The 27,886-nt window shown below is 41.0% G+C and overlaps 1 protein-coding gene across 1 annotated transcript in view; it reads left to right on the forward strand.

Moving 5' to 3' along the window:
* The window catches only part of RYR3 (ryanodine receptor 3), a 350,151-nt gene that overhangs the window by 210,935 nt on the left and 111,330 nt on the right, over positions 1-27,886 (forward strand). Inside the window, 5 exon segments of the mRNA XM_045583784.1 lie at positions 11,339-11,519; positions 12,701-12,809; positions 16,106-16,226; positions 24,680-24,849; positions 27,099-27,319. Of these exon segments, the coding sequence (XP_045439740.1) occupies positions 11,339-11,519; positions 12,701-12,809; positions 16,106-16,226; positions 24,680-24,849; positions 27,099-27,319 (802 nt within the window).

Raw genomic sequence — 27,886 nt, forward strand, 5'->3', positions numbered from 1 at the left:
TTGGCCCGCGGGCCTTGTGTTTGACACATGTGGTCTAGAGCCATGGTCGGCAAACTGCGGCTTGTGAGTCACATGTGGCTCTTTGGCCCCTTAAGTGTGGCTCTTCCACAAGACACTACAGCCTGGGTGAGTCTATTTTTGAAGAAGTGGTGTTAGAAGAAGTTTAAGTTTAAAAAATTTAGCTCTCAAAAGAAATTTCAATCGTTGTACTGTTGACATTTGGCTCTGTTGACTAATGAGTTTGCCTACCACTGGTCTAGAGGATAGGTAGATACATGAATGACTCTAGTAAAAGATGTCTTTTAAAAGGTAGGCCTGCTGGGCAGCTCCTTTGGGGGAAACCTAAATGCCAACCTGGAATGTTTAGTTTTGATTCAATGTGCAGAGAACTTGGAGATCTTTTTAAAAAAAAAATTACTAACGGGAAAACTGGCTACTTCTAGACTCAGGTTTGGATAACAAGCTTCTGAGTTATAATGGTGGTAGTAGGATTGAAATATAAAAGATACATGTAAAAGAAATTACAGAGAACAACCAAGATAGCAGCATAGGTAAACACCTGTACTTGCTGCCTCTCACAACCACATCAAAACTCCAACTAAAAGACAAAATAAACATCATCCAGAACTACAGAAAACATGGTTGAGTGGAATTTCTACAGCTAGAAGGAAAGAAAAAGTGCATTGAGATTGGTAGGAGGTGCGGAAGTGCGGAGGCATGTAGGCACATGAAATGGGCTGGCAACTGAGTGCACTGTTGTTTTCAATCAGGAGAGAGATACAAGCTCCAGATTGCTCTGAACTCCAGCTCTAGGAAAGACTCTGGGGACCCAGACTCATACATGGAGAAACTGGACTGTCTGACATTGGGCAGGAAGACAAGGGCGGCTTTGTCTCAGAGGTGCTCACAGTGATCATTGTTCCTGCATGGGGCCGTGGGACACAGAGACCCGGGGACTTCTCCAAGGCAGGGTGGACTGGCAGCCATTGATGTTTGCTCCACCCAGGTGATTCCCTGAGACCCTGCCCCACCCAATTTACAACCCCATCCAAGCTGTGAGCAGCATATTTTGTATATGAATGGCCTGTCACTCTTGCAACCTAAAACCTAACAAACTGCAGCTGGGTCAGAGAGTCCAAATGTCCAAAAGAAGGCTTAAGGCCCTGCAGCAGCAGCCTGCATTGCTTCACAGCTGGGCCTCATCTGGGCACCTCCAAATCCCAAACAAATAGGAGGAATCTGCAGATCTCTCTGTAACTCCTGCTGGGTAGTCTCAAGCAGTGGCTGACTTTGCACCTCCTTGGAAATCCAAGAACCATTGTACCCAGGGGTCAGTGTAAGACCATAACAGATTACAACTCTTCACATCCATAAGCAACACACTCAGTGAGCACCAAAGCCCCACTGAGGCAAGTCCTGCACTATAAGGGTGTCTCCAGCACCATAGTTCTCTCATTATAGACACAGCTGGTCCTCACAGCCAATTGAGCTGGAAGTGAATTCCTCCCAGTGATACCAACAACAATTAAGGCTTAACTACAACAAGACTATGCACACAGCACATAAAGGGGTGCACCAAGAGTGTCCACCTCAGATAATTGAAAAGCTGAGCCATTGGGCCCTATAAAACACCTAGCACAAAAGGCCACTCTATCACACAGGGAAGTATCCAAAAGGCAGAGACAAAGAAACATGTCACAAATGAAAGAAATGGAGGAAAGCAAACTACTGGATGTAGAGTTCAAAACCAGTTATAAGGTCACTCAAAAATCTTCTAGAAACCTCTGAGAAATTTAGTGAGACCACAGGGATATGAAAAGGACCAATCAGAAATTAAGTATACACTGACTGAAATAAAGAATAATATACAGAGATCCAACAGCAGACTAGAGGATCCCAAGAATAAAGTCAAAGATTTGAAATACAAAGAAGAAGAAAAAAAACCAACCAGAAAAAAAAAGAATCCAAAAATAAAGACAATGTAAGGAGCTTCTGGGACAACCTCAAGCATACCAACATCTGAATTATCGGGGTGCCAGAAGAAGAGAGAGAGCAAGATATTGGAAACATATTTGAAGAAATAATGACAGAAAACTTTCCCCACCTGGTGAAAGAAATAGGCCCTAGGGGACCAAACAACAGTCTAATCATTATGCAGTATTGTCTTGGTAGCACTGTCTCCATAATGAACAAGGAGAAACAGCATTTTTTTTTTCCTTTGAGCTTGTCAAAAAAAAAATGTGGCATTATTAAATTACTGCTTGGTGCTAATGCTTTCTTAAACACATTTTTTAAAAGCCAAGTCAAAGCTCTTGCTCTATCAAAGTAACAAAATTTGAAATTTATTTTTAACATTATTTCCTAGTCATTCTTAATGTTTGTATTAAATCTTCTTAAACAAGATTTGTCTTTAAAAGAACTTTATGAAGTATATAATTTATCTACTTTATTTTTATTAGCTAGCTGGAAGCCTTGGGATGTGTTTAACTGAGAATAATGACGTTCAGAAGCTTCTATTTACTCGGCAGTTGCAAATTCTATAATCAATGTAGACTCAGATATGTCTGGGTGCCTGATTAATCCCTTCCTAACATATCTTCCAAGAAGTAATAGATTTCTTACTAATCTGCAAGAAGAAGGAAAGAGTTCTTCTGTGCTTCTTTGAATCCTTGGAGTGTTTCAGTGATATATTCCCCAGGCTACAAACTTTGTTGTTGAAAACATAGTATCTCTTAACTTTGCTGAATTTCTCTGGGCAGATTTATCATCAGTGATCATAACTTGCACATCCATCACATGACATGTGAAGATTTTATGAGAATCTATGAGAACTGAGAAGAGACTTACTCTACAAGTTCTGCCTTGGTGTCAGTTACAAATTAAAGCAGGAAACAGAGCAAACCTAAGTTGAATTATCAGAAACATATATAAGATAATGACGAAAAGTTCTATTATCAACCACACCTACCTACATAGTTGCGCACATGATTGTTGGCATGCCAAAACTGATGGTTCTTATTGGAATCTGGTAGAGTGAATCTAGGAATGTCTGGGCAAGAAGGCAAGTGTTGAATAATGTCTTGAAGAAAAATATTGACACAATTTAACAGTGTGAGGAGATCATACTGATGGGCCTTTAAGTTGGGAGACATAAATCTTTTAGGATATGTCAACTATCCTATATAATAAAAGGATAATATGCAAATTGACCCTAACAGCAGAATGAGCAGGAACAACCAGTTGCTATGACATGCACTGACCACGAGGGGGCAGATGTTCAATGCAGGAGCTGCCCCCTGGTGGTCTGTCAATCCCCACAGGAAAAGCTCTACTCAGCCACAAGCTGGGCTGAGGGCTACAAGCACAGCAATGGTGACAGGAGTCTCTCCTGCCTCCTTGGCAGTGTTAAGGACGTCCGACTGATGGCTTGTCCAATAGGGAGTAGGCCTAAGCCATCAGTCGGACATCCCCCAAGGGCTCCCAGGATGCCAGAAGAATGTCTGACTGCCAGTTTATGCCCGATCCCCCGGGGAGTGGACCTAAACTAGCAGGTGGACATCCCCTGAGGGGTCCCAGAATGTGAGAGGTTGCAGGTCAGGCTGAGGGACACTCCCCCTAAGTGCACAAATTTTCGTATACAGGCCTCTATTATCTCAATAAAGCTAGAAAATTATTTTAGGGACAAGTGTACAAAATAGCACATTAGCTTTGAAGGGCATAGTCAGTATAGATGCTTAAAAGAATCCACTGGTTCATTTCTGCTTATGTATTCACGTTTTTAGAGTAGGAAAGGATATAATAGCCATTCTTCAGTATAATTGGTACTTAAGACTGGGGATGGTTAGGCTTATTCTCAAATTTACAATACAGTTGGAAAGATTCAGCAAATTTTCAAAACATTAACCTATGTAAATATTTAAATATTTAAAGACAATTATGAATAACAGTGTTGTACTCAAGAGTAAGAAGAGAAGGTAGACTGTGAGACATATTTGAGATAGGGCCAGTGGGGTATGGATACTTAACATTTATATTACACCTTCTCACCTATTATAAGACATGTGCATTCTCTTCTTCCCCACTTCCTTCATTCTCCCACTGGACCTCTTGAATCTCTGTGCCTGAGAAGGGGAAGGAAATCATTCAGTGGGGTCAGGTAAAAGCTTATAGACACAAAGGCAAGGAAATGTGACTCCATCTATAAAATCTCAAAATAAAAGAGCACCAAATCCCAGAAATAAGTAGTCAAAACAAAACAAGTAACAGAAATAATTTATTCAAAGAGGACAATAGCAAACCAATGCCCAGAGAACCGAAATCAGGAAGTTTGTGCCTGAGTGAAAAGATGTTTGGCCATGTTCTTTTCATGCTCAATAAATTGCGCAGCAGTTCTTCACCACAGCTCCCTGTCTGGTCCCAGCAGGAGAGTGGCTGAGCAGCTTGGCAGTGGGCTCAGACATCCAAAACCCATATGTGTATATGAATTCTTTATCAGTCATTTTACTGATAAGAATGGTAAATAAGGTCTGATACTTAAATAAAATTGTGCATTTTAGATGAAATAGTAAAGCAGTAAAAAAAAACTGCTGCATTGAAACTATCCACACAAAATGGTATGAGCTCATCACAGTTAGTTTCATCAATGCGATGAGAATACCCATTTTTAATAGGTGGATTCCATTCTATCAGAGCATTCCTCAGTTCTGATTTCAGGCTCCCATATCAACCAAGTTTTATTTCATACTTAGTGAAAAATTCATAGGACCCCCAAATTCTAGACACCATGGCAAAATTGTAGCATGATTCTGGGATTGAATATTGGTCTCTGTAATTTTATTACTGTGTCATTATACACTGCAATTTTTATTTAGTCCGTTGGTTTCAAATTTCACATAAATACAGATCATCCCCTAAATGTACGTTTCTGACCTTTTCCTTTTCCCTGAGCCTTAGACTTGTGTATCCAGTAGCCTATTTGATATTCCCACTTGGCAGTTGAACAAGCATCTCAAATTCTGTACATGTTACAAGCTGAATTTATAATTATCAACTCAAACATGTTCTTCTCATAGATTTGACTTCTCTCTTACTAGCTCAACTAACTTTGCAGATATTCAAGTCAAATCTTAGAAGGCATCCTAATTCAACTTTTTCCGTTTTCCCCACATTCAATCCATCAAGAATTCTGTTGATTCAAAGCCTGAAATGCACCTGAAATCTCCTGACTTCTCGCCACCTCCACTATCCACATCCTGCCCCATGCTATCATTATCTTCCACCTGGGCCACTACAGTTGTAGGGAAACTGGTTACCCCACTTCTGCTCTCACCCCTGTATCAATCAGCCTCTGCTATACAACAAACAACTTCATAATCTCACTGACATATACTTTAAGCATGTGTTTTTTGCTCAGATATCTGCAAATTGGCTGGAAAGCTCTACTGTAGGCCTGTGGATCTGCTGGGGTGGCCCTGTTCCACTCATCTCATTCTGCTATCCAGGCTTAACTGTTGTCTTCACTACTTGCCCATTGTTCCTGGATCAGCTTCTGGCATGTGATACAGGCTCAATGAGTGATTGGATTAATGACTAAATGTGCCACCAACCCCTATTTTCCCTATTCTGTCACAGTAAATTTACTGGCATTGGCACACCTTTAGCTCCCTTCCCAAGCACTAACAGGGTTATTTTATGTCTTAACTACTTTTATTAATTTGTTTATACAAATTTCCTACCACCATATTAAAGTTGGAACTTAAAAAAAAAAAGTATTGAATCCTGACCATCAGTTCTGCCTTGTGATTCTCTAAATTAACTGAATGAGAGCATCTCTAGATTCGTTCATGCTGGGTCCCCAGTGATTTCCCTTAATGCACTTGGACTTGAGTGAGGATATGTTCACTTCCTTAGACTAACTGAAGTCTGAGAAATCAGGTTCTTGTAAACAGAGGCTAATAATTGGCCTGATGATGTAGTGATGCATGGTCACCCTCCACTTTCCATCCAATCACTTCAAGCTTCTATCTTGAGTCTCAATGGAGTCTTTTCATTTGTTTGGAAAATATTTTCTGAGTACTTGTTATATGTCAGGCGTTACCAAGATACTTAAACATACAGAGACATAATGCCCTGCTCTTATTAGATATAGAGTCTAGTGAGAAAAACTGACACAAACAGATACCGTATTTTTCAGACCATAAGACGCACTTTTTTCCCCCAGAAGTGGGGGGAAAAAGTCCCTGCGTCTTATGGTCCAAATATAGCCTACACATATACTTTTAAAAAAAAGTTTTTTTACTTGCCCGGCTCTGTGTGGTCTCTGTGTGCTTGCCCGGCTCTAAAATGGTTCTAAATGCTGCTGTTTACTTTACAGGGTTGATTACATGTGTTTATGACTGTGATGTTGGGTTTTAATGCACATAAAATATTTTAGGACACTATTTGTTTCAGAATCTTTTTTTCTTCATTTCCCTTCTCTAAAAACTGGTGCATCTTATGGTCCGGTGCGTCTTATGGTCCGGTGTGTCTTATGGTCCGAAAAATACGGTACAAACAATTAATTAGTTATACTTGAGTTCAATGCTTCAAGGAAGAGGAACAGATGTTTGAAAAGACCAGGTCCTTTGGGACTTCCAAGAATAAGCTTGCTCTGAAGGATGAAATGGAGTTAACCTAGGTCAAGGGTTTATATCAAGGGAATGAGGAGGGAAAGAGCATTTCAGGTAAAGGACTTTAAAATGGGGACTATAGTTAGAATATAGAGATTAAGGAAAGTGATGGTCTAAAAAGAAAACCATTGCATCCCTACTAATCATCCCTGTGGTGAGAATAACTGCTTCAGGGTAAAATAGCAATCATCCCATTTCCATACAATGTTTTGCGAATGTGGAAAAGAAGACAGTAATGTGAAGACAGTGTTGAGAGCCTTTGAAGAAAGTTACTGTGAACAGTCACACTGTTATGAAGCTTTATTCTTTTTGGAACTCAAGCAAAAGCATTGTTGTAAGCCCTTGGGCAAACCTAATTTATCTCAGATCTCTCACTCCCTTGAAAAATGCCCTCAGGGTCAATATTCATCTTCCCTACAGTGGATTTGGTTGGTAGTCCAGCCTGCTAAGCTATAGGTAATTAAGAAGAAAATGTTCTCTCTCTCTCTTCTAATCATGCCAGTCTCTATACCTTCTGAAGCCTTTGGAAATTCTTTCCCACGACCCCCTCTCTAATTAACAGCAGTAGTTGCACTTTAGTTCCTTTCTCCTGCAGGCTGCCTTCTGTATCCCCCACTATTCAGTAATCAATGAATGACTTCCTGGGTCAGTTGGTAGAGCCAACCTAATTGGCTTAAATCTGAACCTGAGATCCAGATAAAATAAGGCTCAAGTGGCAAAGAATTTCAATAGCAAACTCAGTATAAAACTCATAGCCTATTTTTTTTTCAAAGTCTTTTGAGCATTGTGGTCCATGTCTCATCAAACTCCATGATGCTGATGACAGTGTGAAAAGCTAAGTTGAAGAGCACACTGATAAAGGCTAGCTGATCCACAAGTATTTCCATCCTGACAACTTAAATAATTGGTACAATATGTAAATAAGCTGATTAATGTGGGAGGGGAGTCCCTCTTATTTTAACATTGGAAATTTCAGTGTTAGCTTCATTATTCTTATTTTTATATAAAAATGGAAATTTATTTCTTATAACTGTAGAGGCTACAAAGTTCAAGATCAAGTCACCAGCAAATCTGGTGTCTTCCTACTGTGTTCTCACATGGTAGAAAAGCTAGCCTCTTTATTCTTAAGATAAAAAATGATACTGGAAGGATAGATATATGTGCTACTTGATAAGTTTTGGGCGTCAAAAACATTTGAAAGTAGTAAACTATTAGTTTATCTATGTGACTAAGAATATTTGCTTTCAAATATGTTGAATTCTTGGTGCTTTTCTTTAAGTATCCCTCCATCACTTTATCTGAGCTTTTCTGCAAATTGCACAATTTGAAATTATGAAACTGAAAAAATTGAGTAATTTTTTTAAAAGAAAGGATATCAGCAGGCAAACCTCTGGACCAAGAAGGACTATGGCTGGGACATAAGGTTGGGTGTCCAGGGCTGTAAGACCATCAAATGTGTTCAAGAATGAGTTCATGGGGAGATGAGCACAAGCTAATTTAGACAGCAAGCTCAGCCCTGTGTATCTTGGACATTACAGGAGAAATCTCTGCATATTAGTTAAACTAATAGACTCATTCTAAACCTAGAAGAGGCATGAACATCACAACAGTGCAGATAAGACTCAGTGAGATTGTGCAGGGTACATACTCTCACCGTGATTTGCTAAAAGGCTGGACTGAAAGCACATGTTTTCTTGGTTCCCATACTGATGCTCTACTCATAACACTTCTAAGTTGATTCATAAAAATTGTTATTAAACAGAAAAACTTCCCTGATGTGCATATAGATTTTTCAGTGCCCCTCTCTCCAAAAGATGGAACCTGCTTCTTCTCCTGCTGAGTGTGAACTGGACACGGAGAATCACTTCTAATGAATAGGACATGGCAGAAATGATGTATATCAAAACTGTAAGAGGCATTGCAACTTCTTCCAGCTCCCCCTCTTGGGGCTTTTGATCTGTGGGGATCCAGCTGTCATGCCATGAGAACACTCAAGTCTCCCAGTGGAGCAGTGACATGGTGAGGAACTGAGGCCTCATGCCAACATCCATGTGAGTGAGTGTGGAAGCTGATCCTCTACGTCCAGTCAGGCTTTCAGAAGACTGCAGCCCTGGCCAGCATCTTGGCTATATCTCACAGCCTCGCTTAGTCACTCTAGTATTCCTGACCTACAGTAACTGTAAGATAATGAACGCTTACTATTCTAGCCTGCTACGAGTTAAGGTAAATTTTATGCATAAGTATCCTTTCTAATAAAGAGGGAATATGCTAATTGACCATCACTCCATCACAAAGATGGCTGCATCCACAGCTGAAGCCAAGTTCCCATAAGGAGCCTTAACAAGCAATCAGCAGGGACCTGAGGCTATGCCCTCCCCTACCCCCATGGGGCTTGACAGGGGACCTCAGTCTGTGCCCCCTCTCCCTGGCGTCAGGCTGGGGGACCTCAGGTCACACCCCTGCCTGACAGGGCTTGACTGGGGACTTCAAGGTATGCTCCCCCACCCCAGCACCAGGCCAAGGGACCTGAGGCTATGCCCCCCTGCCTGGCAGGACTTGGCAGGGGACCTCAGGCCATGCTCCCCACCCAGCAGGGTTTAACAGGGGACCTCAAGGTGCACCCCCAGTGCTGGGTCCGAGGAACTCAGGCCGTGCCCCACTGCCCAGCAGGGATTGGTGGGGGACCTGAGGCTGTGTCCTCCTCCCAGTGCTGGGCCAGGGGACCTAAGGCTGAGTCCCCTCACCCCCACCTGGTAAGGCTTGACGGGGGACCTCAGGCCATGCCCCCTACCCAGTGGGCCTTGACAAGGGATCTCAGGCCATGTCCCCCACCTGGCAGGGCTTGACAGGGGACCTCAAGGCATGCCCCCTGCCTCAGTCTGGGCTGGGGGACCTCAGGCTATCTCCCCTTCCCTTCTCCCCGCATCCTGGTGCCAGGCCAGGGGACCTGAAGCTATATCCCCTGCCCAGCCAGGCTTGACACGGGTGGGACTGGCAAGGTCTGGATCTAGGTCAATAGGGGCAGGAGCCAGCCAGGTCTGGGTCTCATATGATTTTTGAGGCGCATGTGGGTGGGCAAGGACTTGACTCTGGGTCCCATGGCATGCCCAGACTCTGACAGGTTGAAGGTTTTCATATACATTTTACTAGTTTTCTTTTATCTCTGTCACTTCTATTATAGAGAAAGGACAAATAGCAATATTAAATTATTTCCTCTAATTAATCCCCCTATATTGTGCATGAATTTTGTGCACCAGGCCACTAGTTTAATATAACAGCATATCAGGATGCAACCTCTATTATAGAGCTAATCCTCCAAAAAGTATCTAAAGATTTTGTGAAAGTTTTTCTTCTGGCTCCATCCAATGTATAACATCAAAAAGAATTGTCTTTTGAGTTTTGTCTGAGAGATAAATTCTCAGACACAAATTCAGATTGTATCTAAGACAGAAGGTATGTTTTATGGCACTGTTTGGACAGCTGCCAAACTGCTGTACTGAGAAGCATTGGCTGTCCCTTTCTAGGTGTGACAGGCCTGCTGCTTAATCACTTCTTTGGTGGTCTATGGTTCTTCCAAAGAAAAATACCAGTAGACTATAATTCTCCAACCTTTAGCTTCCTGCAGAGCTATTTTAAGTATAACCAAGGCAACTTTACCAAATAGATTTGTTTCATGGAGAAATAATTTCAGGAATGCCCTGAGTTCCATCCACACAAACTTGGCTGTTCTGGGGCAGGTATTAGACTGAGACTACAGCTCAGGAGCTAATATGTCTCCTCTCACAGGTTAATTGAGGCACATCAGCTTGAGTTACTCTTTTACCTGCGCTCACAGAAGGAAGAAGATACTTTTTAAGTGCTCCTCAAGGAGTTAGCAAATATATAAGTTTTTTCATTCTCTAAGTCAACTGTAAATTAATCTGTAGTTGGTGGGAGATTCTGTGGTGTTATTTCTTGCCCTCTGAGGACATAAAGATGGTGAAATAATCTGAACAGCACAAAAGCCTGAATTTAAAAGCAAAATTTTATTCTATAATGGTTAATTGTTATACTTCAAATAAACAAATTCCAATCTGATTTATCAAAGCTCACCTTTCTTTCCATCAATATTACCTCCTGATCTTGCTGAAACCAGTTTGGCTCAGTGGATAGAGCGTCACATCCTTGGTGGGGGTTGTGCAGGAGGCAGCTGGTCAATGTTTTTCTCTCATTGATGTTTCTGGCTCTCTATCCCTCTCTCTTCCTCTCTGTAAAAAATCAATAAAATATATATTTTTTTAAATATTACCTCCTGATCTTAAGAGTGAGTGGCCAGTTTAGCTTAATGGTTACAGCATCAGCCTACACACTGAAAAGTCAAGGGTTTGATACTGGGTCAGGGGCTTGTGTGTACCTAGGTTGTGGGTTAGACCCCAGCCCCTGGTCAAGGTCATATGAAGGCATCCAAATGAAGTGTCTTAATCACATCAATTATTTTCCTTTCTCTCTTCCTTCCTCCTCCCTTTCACTCTCTCTAAAAAGCAATGGAAAAAATATCCTCAGGTGAGGATTAAAAAAAAAAAGAGTGAGTGGCAAGCTCAGTCAAATGCTGTTCTCCCAGCCTCACCAAGTAGAAATAAATTGTGAGGTTGTCCTTCCCAAAGAGAAGGAAATGATGCCTCTTTTCATAGGTGAAAGTGTGGAAGAAAATGCCAGTGTCGTGGTCAAGCTGCTCATCAGACGCCCCGAGTGCTTCGGCCCAGCCCTGCGGGGTGAAGGAGGAAATGGTCTGTTGGCCGCCATGCAGGGTGCCATTAAGATCTCTGAGAACCCAGCCCTCGACCTCCCCTCTCAGGGATACAAGAGAGAAGTGTAAGTGAATGGAATTGCCTTCAGGTGTGGATTTAGTTGGTGAACTTCCAAATATCAATACAGGAATTGTTAACAACGTGTCACTAATTCTCCCCGCTAGAGGAAGCACAGGTTCTGTACAGTTGTGGTGAAAACATTTTAAATCACTTTGTCAAGCACGTTGCTGTCTTTACTCTTGCAGTTAGCCCAGTGATCAATATCGCCTCCACCCACTTCCATTTTTCTTACCCCACTCAGACCAATTGGCAAATTGAGTTTCTCGCCAGCACTGCCCTCCCTACAACACTGTCCTCCCTACAGGGGAAGCTGTGCAGAGGCTACAAGGCCTGGACTGACAAGTTTACCATAGTTGTCTAAATCGAGACTGTTTCCTTCAGTATTTTAAAGCTTGGTTTCTCTTCTCATACCTCTCTTTTATTACTTCCTTTTCTGAAAGTATTTTGATTTTATTCTTTAGGTAAAAAAAGAGAGCTGCCAAATATGAAACATCACAGCATCCCTAACCTTGGTATTTAAAGGTTAAGATCATTGGTGCATTGGTGGATTGCCTTGTGACTTCTTTCATTGTGTCTTCTGTCCATGTCCCTTTCTTCAATCACAGCCTCTAGATTGGACCCAGAATCTAAAGAGTGGGTAGAACTCCAGCTGGTTGGCTTTCTTTTTTTTTCTTTTGTCACTTATTCTGTCAGATGGCCTAGTACAACTAGAAAGAATCTGAAACATAAGCTGCCCCAACTCCCTCATGTAACATGAGAAAAAAACTGAAGCCCAGAGTTATCTAGCTTGTTAGCAACAGAGTCTGAGCATGGCCGCAGCCCTCCTGACTCTTTGTCCAATGTGTTCCTTGTGTATTCAGGAAGGAAAGGAGGAGGAATGGTTAGTAGGAACTATGGGGAATCTGGTGCCTCACCATGAATATATATGGTCTGAATGATAGCTGATATCAGTACACATGCCTTAAAGTTCATGGGACCCTAGGAATGTCATGCGTGATTATTTGGGTCCTTTGAACTTAGTGCCTAAGTTGGCTTCTGGAGGAAAGAAAGGTGTCCAAGGGGAAGGATGCTGATGCCCAGGATGAGCAGAGCATTTTCATATCATGTAACTCATGTCCAATGGCATGGCCATGGCCCTACCTGCCAGGCTTCCTCACACCTCCTTGTGTTGTTCTTTCTCAGCAGCACAGAAGATAGTGAGGACGAAGAAGAGATCGTACACATGGGCAATGCAATTATGTCATTTTATTCAGCTCTTATAGATCTACTGGGCCGCTGTGCTCCTGAAATGCATGTAAGTAATTGAGCTCTCAGAGGGCAACTTGGAGCGGCTTGATCCAAGAGCACTGTAGATTTTCTGAATGTAAGTTTTTCTTCTGTCATGTGCTGTCATGATGTTCTCTCAGCTCCTTTTAGCTAACATGAAAAGTAGCTTCCAGCTCTGGTACCTGCCTCTGCAGCTTTCTAGGGAATGTGTGTATGTTACCTGTTGTTAAGTCAGTTCTGAATCCTGGTGACCCTGTGAGTGAGTGATATCCACAGGGCTGTCTTCAGCAGCCCTGCTCAGCTCCTGCAGACTCCTGCCTGTGGTTTCTTCTATGAAGTCAAACCATCTAACATTTGGTCTTCCTTTATTTCATCTGTCTTCTATTTTCCCCCACATTATTGTCTTTTCCAAAGAACCCTGCCTTCTCATGATGTGCTCAAAGTGGGACTAAGGAATGACTCCTGGGCAAATCTCTGTGATGTGTGATTTCTCTGTGGCACTAGTTGGTCATATCTTCCCCATATCCTGTTTCAAAAGCCCCCAAAAATTATATGCCATATGCCTCAATTTCTTCAAAATGTTACCAACTTAATTCATTTTTTATGATTTTTCTCTTTTTCTTTTTTAACTACAGTTTACATTCAATATTATTTTGTATTAGTTTCAGGTGTACAGCATAGTGGTTGGACAATCAGATACTTTACAAAGTGATTCCATCAATATTTCAAGTACTCACCTGGCACTGTACATAGTTATTATAATATTATTGACTGTATTCCCTATGCTGTACTTTATATCCCCATGACTATTTTGTAACTACCAATCTGTCCTGCTCAATCCCTTCACCTTTTTCACCCAGTCTCCCAACCCTTTCCCCTCTGGCAGCCCTCAATCTGTTCGCTGTATCTGTGAGTCTGTTTCTGTTTCCCAAATTTATTCTTTATGGCGGCCATCAGGCTACTCCACATGGAAAACCCTATTTTCTTTATGACTATGGAATTAAGTACCAGGAAAGTAGTCTTTTCCCATAATCTATGATTATTTCCCAGGGATAAGCTTTACAGACATGCCAAAAAGGGATGTTTTTATGGGATCTCTTCTCAGATTTCCAGTTTTGATCTTAAAACTTGTTTTTTTCTCCTCCTTTTTTTTTTTTTTTTTACCTCTGCTGTGGGCTGAAAGAAAGTGTCCTTATTTCATATAAAGTCTCATGTCATAAGTGAGAGAAGAAATAACTGCTTATTTTATGACAACAGTAAAGATTTATTTTAAATTTAAAAAAAACTTAATAATTCTTTGGAAGAACTGTTTGGCTTGCTCATTGGGCTCTGGATCCTTCCTGCCTCTCTCTGTAGTGCTCACAGCGTTGGGATTATTACAGAGCATCTTCCAAAAGCACTTGCAATGCAGATTAAGCTGAACTAAACAGTTGTATCTGGTGTTGATGAAATTGTACAAATGGTCACTGCCAAGTGGGTGTTTTACATTTTTTAATACTAATGAAAAACAAAACCCATTAAAGTAGTGGCTTTTAAAGTTTTTGACTAAAACAATTTGTTTTGATCATAGTAAGAAATATAATTTATCTTGCCTCCTAGTATAGGTGTATTCCAAAAACAAAATTTATCCTTACTATGGACATTGCACTCTAATTTCTTCTACTCCATAATACTCTCATGCTCTTTAATGCTGATCACAGCCCACTAACTTGATTTTACAACCCACTAATTGGTCATTGCCTATAGTTTAGAACACTGCATTAAAGAGTCCACTCTTACCTTTCTTCCAGGATTTCATGGGTCTTGCTTAATACATTGTCTGGCCCATTTGCAAATCCATTGACACATGTTTAGGGAAATGATTCCAACATGGAAGAATCTAGATCAAGTGTTGTTAGAAGAAAGTCAAAAAAATTTTTTTTAATATATGTATTGATTTCAGAGAGGAAGGGAAAGGGAAAGACAGATAGAAACATCAATGATGAGAGAGAATCATTGACTGGCTGCCTCCTGTGCCTCCCCCAATGGGAATCAAGCCCAGAACCCAGGAATGTGCCCTTGACTGGAATCAAACCCAGGACCCGTCAGTCCCCAGGCTGATGCTCTTCAGCTCTTATCCACTGAGCCAAACCAGTAGGGCAAAAGTCAAAATCTTGATAAAGAAGGCTGGTCAGAATCCTTAGAATTCTAGTTCCTACTATGATAAACCAGCCTTATCCACATGGGCTCATATTTTTATTTCTGTGCCTTAAACAAGTAAAGAAAACCGAAAGGAAGTCAGGGAAATATTAGGTGTTCTACAGTCTTGAGTGCAGGGATGACAGTTCCCCTGCTCACCTGTCATTAGTTCAGAAAACAAGTTATACAGTTTGCTTATTCTCAGGAAGACAGCAGCATGGGATAGCTGCACCATCAGAGCCCCATCTGGGAAGAAGTTCCTTCCTTCCTTATTTCTCCTCTGGTCTGACACTTATACACACACACACACACACACACACACACACACACACACACACACACATACACACACACCTTGCCAGATCCCTTCTCTGGACCCTACTCTGTGAGTGGTGGTGGGAGGGGAGATGCCATCATCACTGACAGCTGTCCCTCTACCTACAGGAATGAGAGGTGGCAGCTGGGCTGAGTGCACAGGCATTCTTTCCCTGGGGCCTCTGTGCATAATATCCCAGCATGCCATGCAGCTGACCTAGCATTGATTCCATTCTGAGATCATGGCAGTTCAGTTCTCTGCTGAGGGCCCAGAAGCATACTTGTTGCCCCCATACTTGCTGTCACCTATACATGCTGCTTATCCCATTCCTGGCTGTATGGATCATGCCATCCATCCCAGAATAGCTCCACTGAGATTCCAAGTTTATCTAGGGCATTCTCTATGCTCCTCTTGCCTGCCTCCAGTCCCACATTAATCATCCCTTTAGGAAACTAAAATCCATAAGTTTTTCTACATTCAGCAGCATTCAGGAGTCTGAAATTATGGCCACATTCTCAACACCTCTGTCACAGCCAGAGAGCTCCCTGTTGCTGTCATACCAAGAATCACCAGCAGGGTCCACATTTACTGCTGAGACTTGATACCGTAACTGCATGACCATTGTAGTTGCAAGTGACCTCCTTAGTAGCACCTCTTCTAGAATATCAGGAGAAAGCTCCTCTCTTTCCCTGTGGTCATGTTATTGCAGTTACAGAAATTTAGAAGAGAACCCACCCCTTAAGTAGAACCATTTCACTGCCAGAGATTTGGAGGGGGTGGAATGAGAGTGTAAGAGCGCCTTTATCTTATTCTCTAACCTTGTATTGCAGCTTATCCAGACAGGAAAAGGGGAAGCCATCCGGATCAGGTCAATCCTACGCTCCCTTGTCCCCACTGAGGACTTGGTTGGGATCATCAGCATTCCCTTGAAACTGCCCTCCCTGAACAAAGGTAAGAGAAGCAGCTCAGGGTTGAGTGCTGCCAGTTCCCATTCTCTTGGGGTCAGGCCTCTGCCAGTGTTGTCCTTCCATGCTCCTACTTGCAGGGCAGGCAGCATCCGGGAAGGTCTTGCTCCTTTTCTGCTGATGAATTCTCTCCTCTCCTGGCTCCAGCTGGCTATTGTCTCCTCTGCTTCCATGTCAGAGATTCCTGTACATTCCATAGATATGGATAGTCCAGCTCTCACAGTCCGCGAAACACCCTAACCCTCTGCAAGGATGCTGATGGAATGGGACCAGTGAAAACTCTCACCATCTTTCTCTGCCTCCACATACCCAGATAGTGCAGTCACCTGGGGCAGCAATAGGGCCTGAACAGGCTCCCTTCTGCCACAGTGTGATCTATGTACTTCATAGGCACGGAGCATAAACAGATTTTCCCCAATGCTACTTGTGACATTTGGCAATAATTCATGTTAACTTTGCAAAATATATACTCCCCCAGAAGCCTTCAGTTTCTCCTCCTCACTCCACCTGCTATCCAGGCGATTTCATCCAGCAGATATGGGAATTGAAAAGATAGGATGACTCTGAATATTATAGTGTTTCCCAAACTGGCATTCTTTGGAACATTTTTGTTGAAGATATTAATTGGTATACAAGAAGTTTGGAGTCAAATAAGTTTGGGAAATGCTATAGAATGTGGCACATTTTTTTTTCAGCTTTATTGAGATATGAGTGATATATAACATCATATAAGTTTAAGGTATGCAATATGATGATTTGATACACTTGTATATTGCAAAATGTTTACCACAATAAGGTTATTTAATACATCTTTCACCTCACATAATTACCTTTGTTGTTGTTGTTGTTCTTTTGTTCTACTCCTATAGCGACTTTCAAATACACAATACTAGAGGCCTGATGCATGAAATTCATGCAAGGGCCTTGGCATTGGCCCCTGACCACCACCACTATAACCAGGGGCCTCTGCCATCTCAGTCTCAGCCTCAGCCCCCACCCGCTGCAGCTTTGTCTGGAAGGACATCCGGTCTTATTAGCATGCAATTAATATGCAAATGGTCATCATGCAGTGACATGCAATGACTAATCAGCAGGGACCTGAGGCTGCATGCTGCCAGCTGGGGCAGGGGACCTCAGGCCATGCCCCTTGCCCTGGCATTGCCCCCCCTCCTGTCTAGCGGGGCTTGACAGGGGTGGGGCCAGCCAAGTCTGGGTCTCACCCAGTGGGGTTGATGCCAGCCGGGTCTGGGTCTCAGGTGAGATTTTAAAGTGTACTCGAGTGGGCAGGGACTTGACTCTGGGTTCCATGGTATGCCCCAGACTGACAGAAGGGATATTTTCATATACATTTTACTAATTTTCTTTTATCTCTGACACTTCTATTATAGAGAAAGGGAAAATACCAATTTAAAAATATCTCCTCTAATTAATTCCCTTTTAATGTGCATGAATTTTGTGCACCGGGCCACTAGTTAACTATAATCACCTTACTGTACATTAGATCCCCAGAATTTATTCATCTTATAACTGAAAGTTTTTAAATCTTTGACCAACATCTGCCCATTTTTCCCACCACCCTAATCCTTGGTAACTATCAGTCTACTCTCTGTTTCTATAAGTTCAGTGTTTTTAGATTCTCATATGTGAGATCACACAGTAATTCCTTTCTCTGTCTGACTTATGTCACTTAGCATAATGCCCTCAAAGTCCAGCCATACTGTTGCAAATGGCAGGATTTTCTTATTTTTTATGGCTCAATATTCCAGTATGTGTGTGTCACATTTTCTATGTCCATTTATTCATCAACAAATACTTGGATTATTTCCAAATCTTGGATATTGTAAATAATGCCACAATGGACATAGGGAGGCATATATCTTCAAGATAATAACTTTATTTCCTTTAATATATACCCAGCAGTGGGATCAAATCGAAGTCCTATTTTTAGAGGAACCTCCTTATTATTGTCCATAGTGACTGTACCAGTTTACATTCCCATCAACAGTGCACAACAGTCCACATCCTCACTAGCATGTGTTAGCATTTGTGTTTTTTATAATAGTCATTATAGTAAGTATGAAATGATATCTTGTGGTTTTGAATTGCATAATTCATAATTCCCTGATAATTAGTGTTGTTGAGCACCTTTTCATATACCTGAGGGTCATTTTTGTGTCTTTGGGAAAATTTCTATTCAGGTCTTTTTCCCATTTTTAATTGAATTACTTGTTCTTTTGCTATTTTATTGTATGTTCCTTATTTTTTTGTGGGTGGGGAATATTAACTCCTTTTCAGATATGTGGTCTGCAAATTTTTCTCCTATTACACAGGTTGCCTTTTTGTTTTATTGTTTCTTTTGCTGTAACAAAGGTGTTTTTTTTTTTGTGGTGTCTGTTGTGTGTCCTACCTGTTGATTTTTGCTTTCATTATCTGTGTTTTTGGTGTCATAGCCAAAAAAATCATTACCAAAAATCAAAGTCAAGAAATTTAAGACTGTTTTCTTCTAGAAGTTTCACGTTTCAGGTCTTAAGTTTTCTTAACTCATTTTGAGTTAATTTTTGTGAATGGTGTAAGACATGGGTTAATTTTATGCTTTTGCATGTGAATGTAATTTTCCAATACCATTTACTGAAGAGACCATCCTTTCTCCATTGAGTATTCTTGGCTCCCTCGTCAAATCTTTCTTGACTTTGTATGTATAGTTTTATTTCTTGTCTCTCAATTCTGTTCCATTGATCTATGTGCCTGCCACAGTATACCAATAATACACTGTTTTGATTACTGTAGCTTTTTAATATAGTTTGAAATCAGGAAATGTGGTGCCACCAGCTTTGTTCTTTCACAAGATTGCTTTAGCTATTCAGGGTATTTTGTCATACCATACTAATTTTAGGATTGTTTTTCTATATCTGTGACATTGGAATTTTGTAGAGTTTGCTGATTTTTATGCTTATTTGTGTGCTGTCAATGTGTTCTGTTGAATTCATCCATTCAATCATTATATTCTTCAGTTTCAAAATTTTTAGCTGTTTTTATGTTTTTATATTTTCTATCTCTTTGTTGGATTTCTCATTTTGTTCTCATATTGTTTTCCTGGTTTCATTAAATTGCTTTTCTGTGTTCTGTAGCTCTCTGAGCTTTTAAAATAATTATTTGAAATTATCAGGCAATTCATGTATTTTCATTTCTTTAGTGTCAGTTACAATAAGTTTATTGTGTCCCTTTGTGGTGTCATGTTTCCTTATTTTTTGTGATACCTTTAGCTTTGCAGTTATCTGCACATTTGAAAAATCAGTCATCTCTTCCAGACTTTATGGACTGACTTTGGTAAGGAAAAACCTTCACCTGTGGGTGGGGCACTTTGGAGTGTGCTGTGACCCCAGGTGTAGTGAAGCAGGATGCCAAGTGCAGGGGTGTTAGCAGCTTTGGGTCTTGGGGGAGGAGTGATGTCTTGTCAACTCAGGGACACTGGAGTCCTCAACATTGACAACTGTATGGTCCTTGGTAAGAACTGCCAGGAATCCTCAATGACTGCAAGAGCTATTGAGGTCCTTAGTGGGCTTTTGAGTCTAGCAAGTAGGAACAGGGCAGGCAGTGGTGATTGTCAGAGCTAGTGTTTGCACTCAGCTGCAGGGACCAGCCACAGATATAGTGGCACAGAGCAATTGCATACCCACGCATAGTGGTAATGGTCAAAGCCAGCATCAAAAACAAGAGTCACTTGTAGGTACACTAGCAGCTGCGGGGACCATGGCTGTTGGTGTGCATATGTGTTGTTTCAGAGTCTTGCCACAGGTGCACAACAGTGGATGCCAGTAACAAGACTCTGGCCAGTGATGTACAAGTTCACCACTAAAGGTTCTGGCTATAGCCTAGCTGGTGTGACTAAGGGGTTGAGTGTCTACATATGAACCAAGAGGTCACCTTTCGATTCTGTGGTCAGGGCACATGCCTGGATTGCAGGTTCCATCCCCAGTGGTGGTGTAGAGGAGGCAGCCAATCAATGATTCCCTCTCATCATTGATCTCTCTCTCTCTCTCTCTCTCTCTCTCTCTCTCTCTCTCTCTCTCTCTCTCTCTCTCTCCTCCCCCCTTCCTTCCTCTCTAAAATCAATTTGAAAAATGTTTTTAAGGTGCTAGCTACAGCAGTGCAGGCCATTGATAGGAGACAGGACCAGAGCTGGGCCCACAAGCAGTTATGGCAGCCCTGGTTGTCAGTTTGTACTCGCATGGCTGTAGGGCCTCATTATATTACATGGCAATAAAGGCCAACAATTGGAGTCTGTTCCCATGCACAGATGGTAGTGGGTGTCTGCTACAGGGGTCTAAGCTGGCATCTTGAAGTTACACAGCGGCAGAGGCTGCCAGTGCAGATCTTGGGTTCTAGCAGTGAGGGGGGTAGGAGTGGAGGAAGACTCAGGCATCTGGACATCTGCCAACACGGATACCCTATGAAATGTGCCAGGGTCTGTGGTGGCTGTGCTGGCTGTTGGTTTAGTCAGTGGCCAAAGCTGCCGAGGTTCTCTGCAGAGCAGGTCACTGGGGACCACTTTGGCTCCTCCTGATACAAGTAGCCCTGCCCATCTTTCTTATTCTTAACCATCTCTAACATCAACTCACCGTGTTAAATGCTGTACTTAAATGACAGAAGAATGGACATAACTGGAGGAGAATTCCAGATAGCATGAAGTAGACCCCATCTGCTTCTGCTCCCTGTGAATATTCAGTGTCTTAAGGGTCTTTTTTAATCATGCTGTTATTTTGTAGTATAAACGGCCCTGTAAATCAGAAATAGACAAGCTCCATTTAGTAAGCACAATTGCAATTAATTATTTTATTCTTTACATAATTGCCAGCAGAGTAAATTATTTGTACTTGTGGACTTAAGCGTGCCTCCAGCTATTCTGCCTGACAGATTTTGCTATACTTCAGGAAGAATGCTTAGCTACAAAGAGGGCTCTTTGGTACAATAGTTTTCAAAACCTAATCAACCATGTTGAAAAATGTTTACACATTCTGACCTAATTTAATATTAAATGACAACAGTTTTAATGAAGTCATAAAATTGACTTATAACCTGCTATTACAGCGTTTTCTTCTACCATTATAAACTCTTCTGCTGTGCAAAAGGGCTCAAATTCATTAGTTAAAGGAAAAGGTTTCTTTCATTCAGCCTGGTGTTTCTGGAGCAATCTCGTAGATGAATGTTTGGAGGTGAGATATATCTGAACTAAATTATCATGTACAAAACAAGACAAGCTGAGAAAAGTTCTCATAAGATTCTAGTAGGTACTGAAGGCAAGGTGTGTCCTATATAGCTATTGATTAAACAAGGTATTTTAATTGTTAGTAATTTGGACTGACTCAAGTGTCAGTCTTGAACTTATATCTGTCCTCTGCCCTACATATTAGCCTCTATATACTCACAAATGGAAAAGATGAGAACAGTCAGGAAGTCCAGCAATATTTTTAGTAATATATTTTAACCAAGTATGAAAGCAAAGTAGTGCCCCAATAGATTGGAGGAGCTGATTGCTCCCCCACCCCCTTTTCCATCATGGGGATACCTTTCTAGCTGAGGTGTTCGCTCTTGGCATTGAGCAGTGCTGCTTGGAGCATGGGATGATGCAGGCAAAATAAAGCTGCTCTTCCTTCCCTTTTTGGACAGTTATTCTCGGGTGTTTTATTCCACTGCATTGCTAAAGTTTCTTAAGTGGACTTCTGAGCTCTACCAGTGCTATTTCTGTTCATGGGTGGCTGTTTAGTTGTTGATCTTTGTGGGGTACAGAGACTGGGATCTCCTATTCTTCAATTGTGGTGACATCTCTCTCAAAAATGTCACATTTTTATGAAATTTCATCAAGTACATTGGATTATAGTCTCTGAGAACATGTATGGTTAAAAAGAAATGTTGAACTAAGTGTTTCCCAAATTTTTTTAACACAAAAAAAACTTAGTGATATACCACAAAAACGTTTTTAAGCACACCAGGTGTATCTGAGAGGTTAACTCGGATCCAGCTCCCCTAGTCCTCTTAAGGTACCTCATGAAGTATGGTATTTAAACATGCTCTGACTAGAGATTCATCATTTAAGGACTGTGTAAGAGGAAGACTTTTTCTTTGTTATCATATTTCAAAATCCTTCTTTATTCTCCAAGTCAAGCAATTTGTATTCTCTTCATGTTATTCCCCACTTCACCTTTGAACTTCTTCATTAAGATAAGGTTAGAATTATTGGATGATCTGATCCAAATTTCACCTAAATCAGATAATACTTTTAAAATACTGGAAGATTTCCTCAGTTTGCTGCTACTTATGATGTAACAGCTATAGTCATGATAGACTTTTAAATTTATTCTGCCTTACATTTTCTCCCTCCCTTTCTTCAATCAATAAAACAGTAGAATCAAGCCCTGACTCCTGGTATTTGCTCATTTCTGTGATGCAGATACTCTCACCATGGACAATTTCAAGTTACCACTGTGATGTCACTGAGCAGAGGGTTGGCACATAGCACACTATTGTATTGTAATTCCAACTTACCAATACAACAGATGTAAATAACCTCAAGAGAATAATTAGGAAGTGATGAATTTTGAGTTTTTGTTATCTTTTTAAATATAATTTACTTAATTGTAAACTTTATTTTAATAACGAGCATATTAAGGGGGGAAGTCAAAATGGCAGCCAAATAGGTGGATGTGTTCTGTGCTTCACGGAGCAGACTTCAAACAAATAAATTGAATAACATCCACCCAGAATTGGCGAGTTAAACACAGCTAGTGAGATTATATGCGGCTGGAAAGGACAAAGGACTTCTAAATAACATTTTTCTCTTTCTTTTTACCCCTTTTTAAATATTGATCTTCTTTATCTGCTTTATTGACATGATATTATTGTAGTCTCTGTTGGCTTACTCATATATCCTTTCTGAAGCATTTTATTGTGCACACTACTACGGCTTACTCATATATCTAATTTCCTCTCCCTGCTCCAAGTCTATGCACCCTTCTCTTTTCTCTTTCTTTGCTAGCCATTTTTTCATGCTTTTGTTTTTGCCTTCCTCTCTTGCTCTCTTCTTCTCCTAATTGCTTAATTAGTTTCACTCACTAAACTCAAGCCTATCTGCTCTCTCCTCTATTCTCCTTTTCCAAAAATAGATGAATATATAGATAGATAATTATTTTATTTTATCTTTTTATTTTTTTATTGATTATTTTGTTTCTACTTTTCTTCTTATCAACTCATTCTCTTTCTACTTCCTCTATACTGATCCATGGTCATTCCCCAATTTATTCAATTCTTTAACCATACATTCTGGATATACTCTCTGCCTCTATATATTCTGCCCCCCCCCTTTTTTTTCTGGGTGTTGTTTGCATTTTTTGGTTTATCTGCTTTTTGTGGTATTTTCTCCCATATATGCATTTTTCCCTACCTTTTTCTCCTTTTTATTTTCTCTCTTACCTTTTTTTCTTTTCTCAATATCATTTTTTGCTCTCTTTTTTCTATCCTAACTCTCTTTTCTCTGGTGGTCACTTTTATTGGGGTTATTGGTATCATGAGTGTATTGTGTCTTGTCAAGTTGTATTTTGTGCTTTTCAGTGAATGTGGTAGAAAGTGAGCCACATAATCAGACACCCTGAGAGGAGACTCCATCCACAAATGGGAAAGTAACACTCAAGACCCAATTGTACCAAAAGAACCCAAATATCCCAAGTAGGGGGCCTCCCTAGAATACCCAGCCAAAAGACTAGAGGGATTGCACCACTTGGTCCCACAAAACATTGACTATATAAGACAAACTCAAAAAAAATGGGTATCATACATAGAAATAACCACAAAGGAACAGAGAGAATGGGGGGACAAAGAAACAACCCCCATACAAACTCAACAACATGTGTAAGAATCAAGAAGAAATAAAGAAACCCAATAGGAAATAAAGAATGACATAGCTGCAATAAAGAACACAATAGAAAGTATCAACAGGAGACTATAAGAATCTGAGGGCCACATCAGTGAGCTATTGTAGACAACAAGGTAGAAAAAACACCCAAGCAGAGCAACAACTGGAAAAAAAAAAAAAAAAAAAAAAAAAACTTGTAAAAAGCAGGAGGAAAGCCTAAGGGAGCTTTGGGACAAAATGAAACAAAACAACATGCACATAATAGGTGTGGCAGAAGGAGAGGAAACTAACCAAGGAATAGAAAACCTGGTTAAAGAAATAATAATGAGCATATCTAACAACTGGTTCACAAAACTCCTAAAATTTTAATAATCAGCTCTTTCCACCCAGTATAAGCTGGATTCAGCACAATTTTATATTGTTTCCAAAATTCCTGTTGCCTGTTAGTAGAACAAGTCATAGACAAACTCTGTGTTGCCTTTGTGACTGTTGAGATACAAAAGGGGGAATGACATTCTCTGTGTGTCTTTCAGATGGGTCTGTAAGTGAGCCCAATATGGCAGCCAGCTTCTGCCCTGACCACAAGTCCCCCATGGTGCTCTTCTTGGACCGTGTCTACGGTATTAAGGATCAAACTTTTCTGCTCCACCTGCTGGAGGTTGGATTTTTACCTGATTTAAGAGCCTCTGCCTCTCTCGATACAGTAAGTGACTAAAATAAGAAAAATATATTTTCCCATCATTGTAAATAAGTAATATTGGATTTAGAAGTGAGCCCTTATTATCTGCTCACTGGTTACATCTTAGTAGCATGCTTTAAAGGGTAAAAAAGCAGAGGAAGCAAGTAAAGGAAGATATTAATTTATTGGTCAGAGACTTAGATGTATGTAAACATGATCTCAGATATTCAATCCAGTTCCCTCTATTCCAAAGTTTCTCAACATCAGCACTATCTGTTGTGGGGAGTAATCCTATGAATTGTATGGTGTTTAGTAGCATCCAGGCCTCTACCTGCTATCCCCCAGACTAATTCTAGATTTCACTAAATGTTTCCTGTGAGACAAAATCACCCTCATGTGAAAAGTATGGCTCTGTTGCTTATGAAAAGGACTGGATGGCAGCATTAGAGGCTGGAAATACTCTTCCCACATTACTCCCGAGGTTTAATGCACTGGCCATCAGGCAGGATAGTCTGGAGCTCAAGATATGACACAGGACAAGAAGCCATGGGAAAATCCAAGTTTGGCAGTCAAGTGTAAGGTACAGCCATGCAGTATTAACAGACATCAAGATAGGAGGCCCCAAGAGTTAAAGATCTTAGATGCCTCATGCCCCAAGTTAGGACTAAGCAGAGACAGTACATACCAGGAGTACTGGATCCAAGGAGAAAAGACAATTAAATCAGCTTTAGTCTAAGATCATCTCACCAGTTTAGGCTTGTTTTTAAAGAGCCAGAGCATGTCTTCCTGAACAGTTTCTCAAAGGTTCCACCTGGTGTCCAAAAGAGATAGCAATCTAAGTTCTGTTATGGGTGTCAGGTGGCCAATACCTTAGCTGGAATGGATTCCATGGGAATGGGTTGCTGAGAATGGGTGGGATGACATGGAACTGGAAGCAGTACAGTCCCCAATCTGAATGAGAGCTTCGCCCCTGCCTCTGGCTTGAGATTAAGAGATGGTAAAACCATGAAGGTGTTCAGGGCATATGATCCTTTTGGATAATTACAACAATGCTTCCACAGCTTCTTTTGTGTACAGCTTTTTCTATATATAATATAACTTAAGTATAATAATTTTTTTAACTTGTGGGACATTCCTAAGGTTCTTGATAAAAGCATTTGATTTTTTTTATAGGTCAGATAAATAGTAAATGCTATTCTAGCATTTGATGTCCAGATCACATGCTTACCTCAGCACTATCTATCTACAAAAAAAAAAAAAAAAAAAAAAAAAAATTCTATTCAGTTCCTCAGCACACAGGTTTTCATGCATTCTCTTCTGAAAACGTTTAAGCCACTGTAATAAAAGCTCTGTCTTCCTCATTTTAACAACTGTTAAAGTGATAAATGTGGAAGATTAGCTCTTTCAGTATGATTACTCAAGCTTCTATGAGACAAACTTCTGATAATTAAGAGGAACACCAGCAATGTGTGCACTTTATCAAATCACAAGTTACAAATATAATTACTGTGATGATCACAGAAAATAAGGATAATATTTCATCTCTGCATATCTCCAGGTTTTTTAAAGTTTTGCAGATGATAGTTAAATATGCTTTTGCTAAATTTCATGTCACTAAGTGAGCCCTTCCCTGAATCCAGTTTAAGTGACCAAGAGAGAGCACCATGTGTGAGCATTACACCATTTTAGAGAAGGTCCTTCATTTCTATTCCTTGGACACTTATTCCCCTGAGGTCTGCCCTCATGTCATTTATTAGGTTATGAATTGTTCATAAATGAATGACGGGAGTCAGAGCTCCTCCACTGTCTCTTTGAAAAACCAGTGAGTTTGAGAGCTCCCATGGCCTCCACCCAGCTACTAATCTCAGAATCACTAGAGGACAACTTGTGAGTCTCCCTAAAGTGATAACAAGAAAAAAAGGAGCTAGAATGAGATAATAATGTAGTTGAACTTCACAAACATCAAGGGTATGGGTTAGATTGGCCGTCACCTTATTTGAACAGTTTGGAATTCTTGGAGGAGGCACGATACTTGTGAATTAGCCAGCCTTTGCTTTCTTCTGTTTATTTATTTTTAGCAGGACTTTTATTTTCATTTAAAATGCAAAAGAGAAATCAGTCTGTTGAGAAGGTACAACGTTGTTCCCTTTGCTGCTGTGATATGTAGATAGATATGTGTGTGCTTCCTTGCCCGCTAGGTGGGCGCTGGATACACGGGGTAAGCTTAGCTCTTTGCTGGAGAGATTAACCAATGTCCCAACACCCTTTCCTAGGTGTCCCTAAGCACCACAGAGGCTGCACTGGCGCTGAATAGGTACATATGTTCTGCTGTGCTCCCGCTCCTCACGAGGTGTGCCCCTCTCTTTGCCGGAACGGAGCACTGTACCTCTTTGATTGATTCAACACTGCAGACAATATACAGGCTGTCCAAGGGGCGCTCCCTCACCAAAGCTCAGAGGGACACCATAGAAGAATGTTTGCTTGCCATTTGCAAGTAAGTACCCCCTCCCACGTGTTTCACCTCTGCATACACATCCATGTCACCTGTGTGTACGCACCCATGTCAGCTGCATTCAATTGTATTATCAATCTAAAAACTGGAGAACCACCGAAACTGGTTTGGCTCAGTGGATAGAGCGTCAGCCTGCGGACTGAAAGGTCCCAGGTTCGATTCCAGTCAAGGGCATGTACCTTGGTTGTGGACACATACCCAGTAGGGGGTGTGCAAGAGGCAGCTGATCGATGTTTCTCTCTCATCGATGTTTCTCTCTATCCCTCTCTCTCTCCCTTTCTCTCTGTAAAAAATCAATAAAATATATTTTTTTTAAAGAAAAAAACTGGAGAACCTAGTGTGAGGAAGCTTCCATGCCTTTGCCATACACCAACCCGACCCCTAACATCCCTTTAATTGCCCCAGGATATTTTTAATCCCTGTGAGGAGTGAGGCGGGGGCACTGTTCAGGCTCTATCCCATAGAGTTGGTGGACCAGGAGCTGAGACTGTCTTTCAGGCCTGCAGTTTTAGATTAAGAACTACTGTTTTCGTTACTAAGAAGCAGGCC

Source organism: Pipistrellus kuhlii, unplaced genomic scaffold (genome assembly GCF_014108245.1).
Source record: "Pipistrellus kuhlii isolate mPipKuh1 unplaced genomic scaffold, mPipKuh1.p scaffold_m20_p_1, whole genome shotgun sequence".
NCBI lineage: Eukaryota > Metazoa > Chordata > Mammalia > Chiroptera > Vespertilionidae > Pipistrellus > Pipistrellus kuhlii.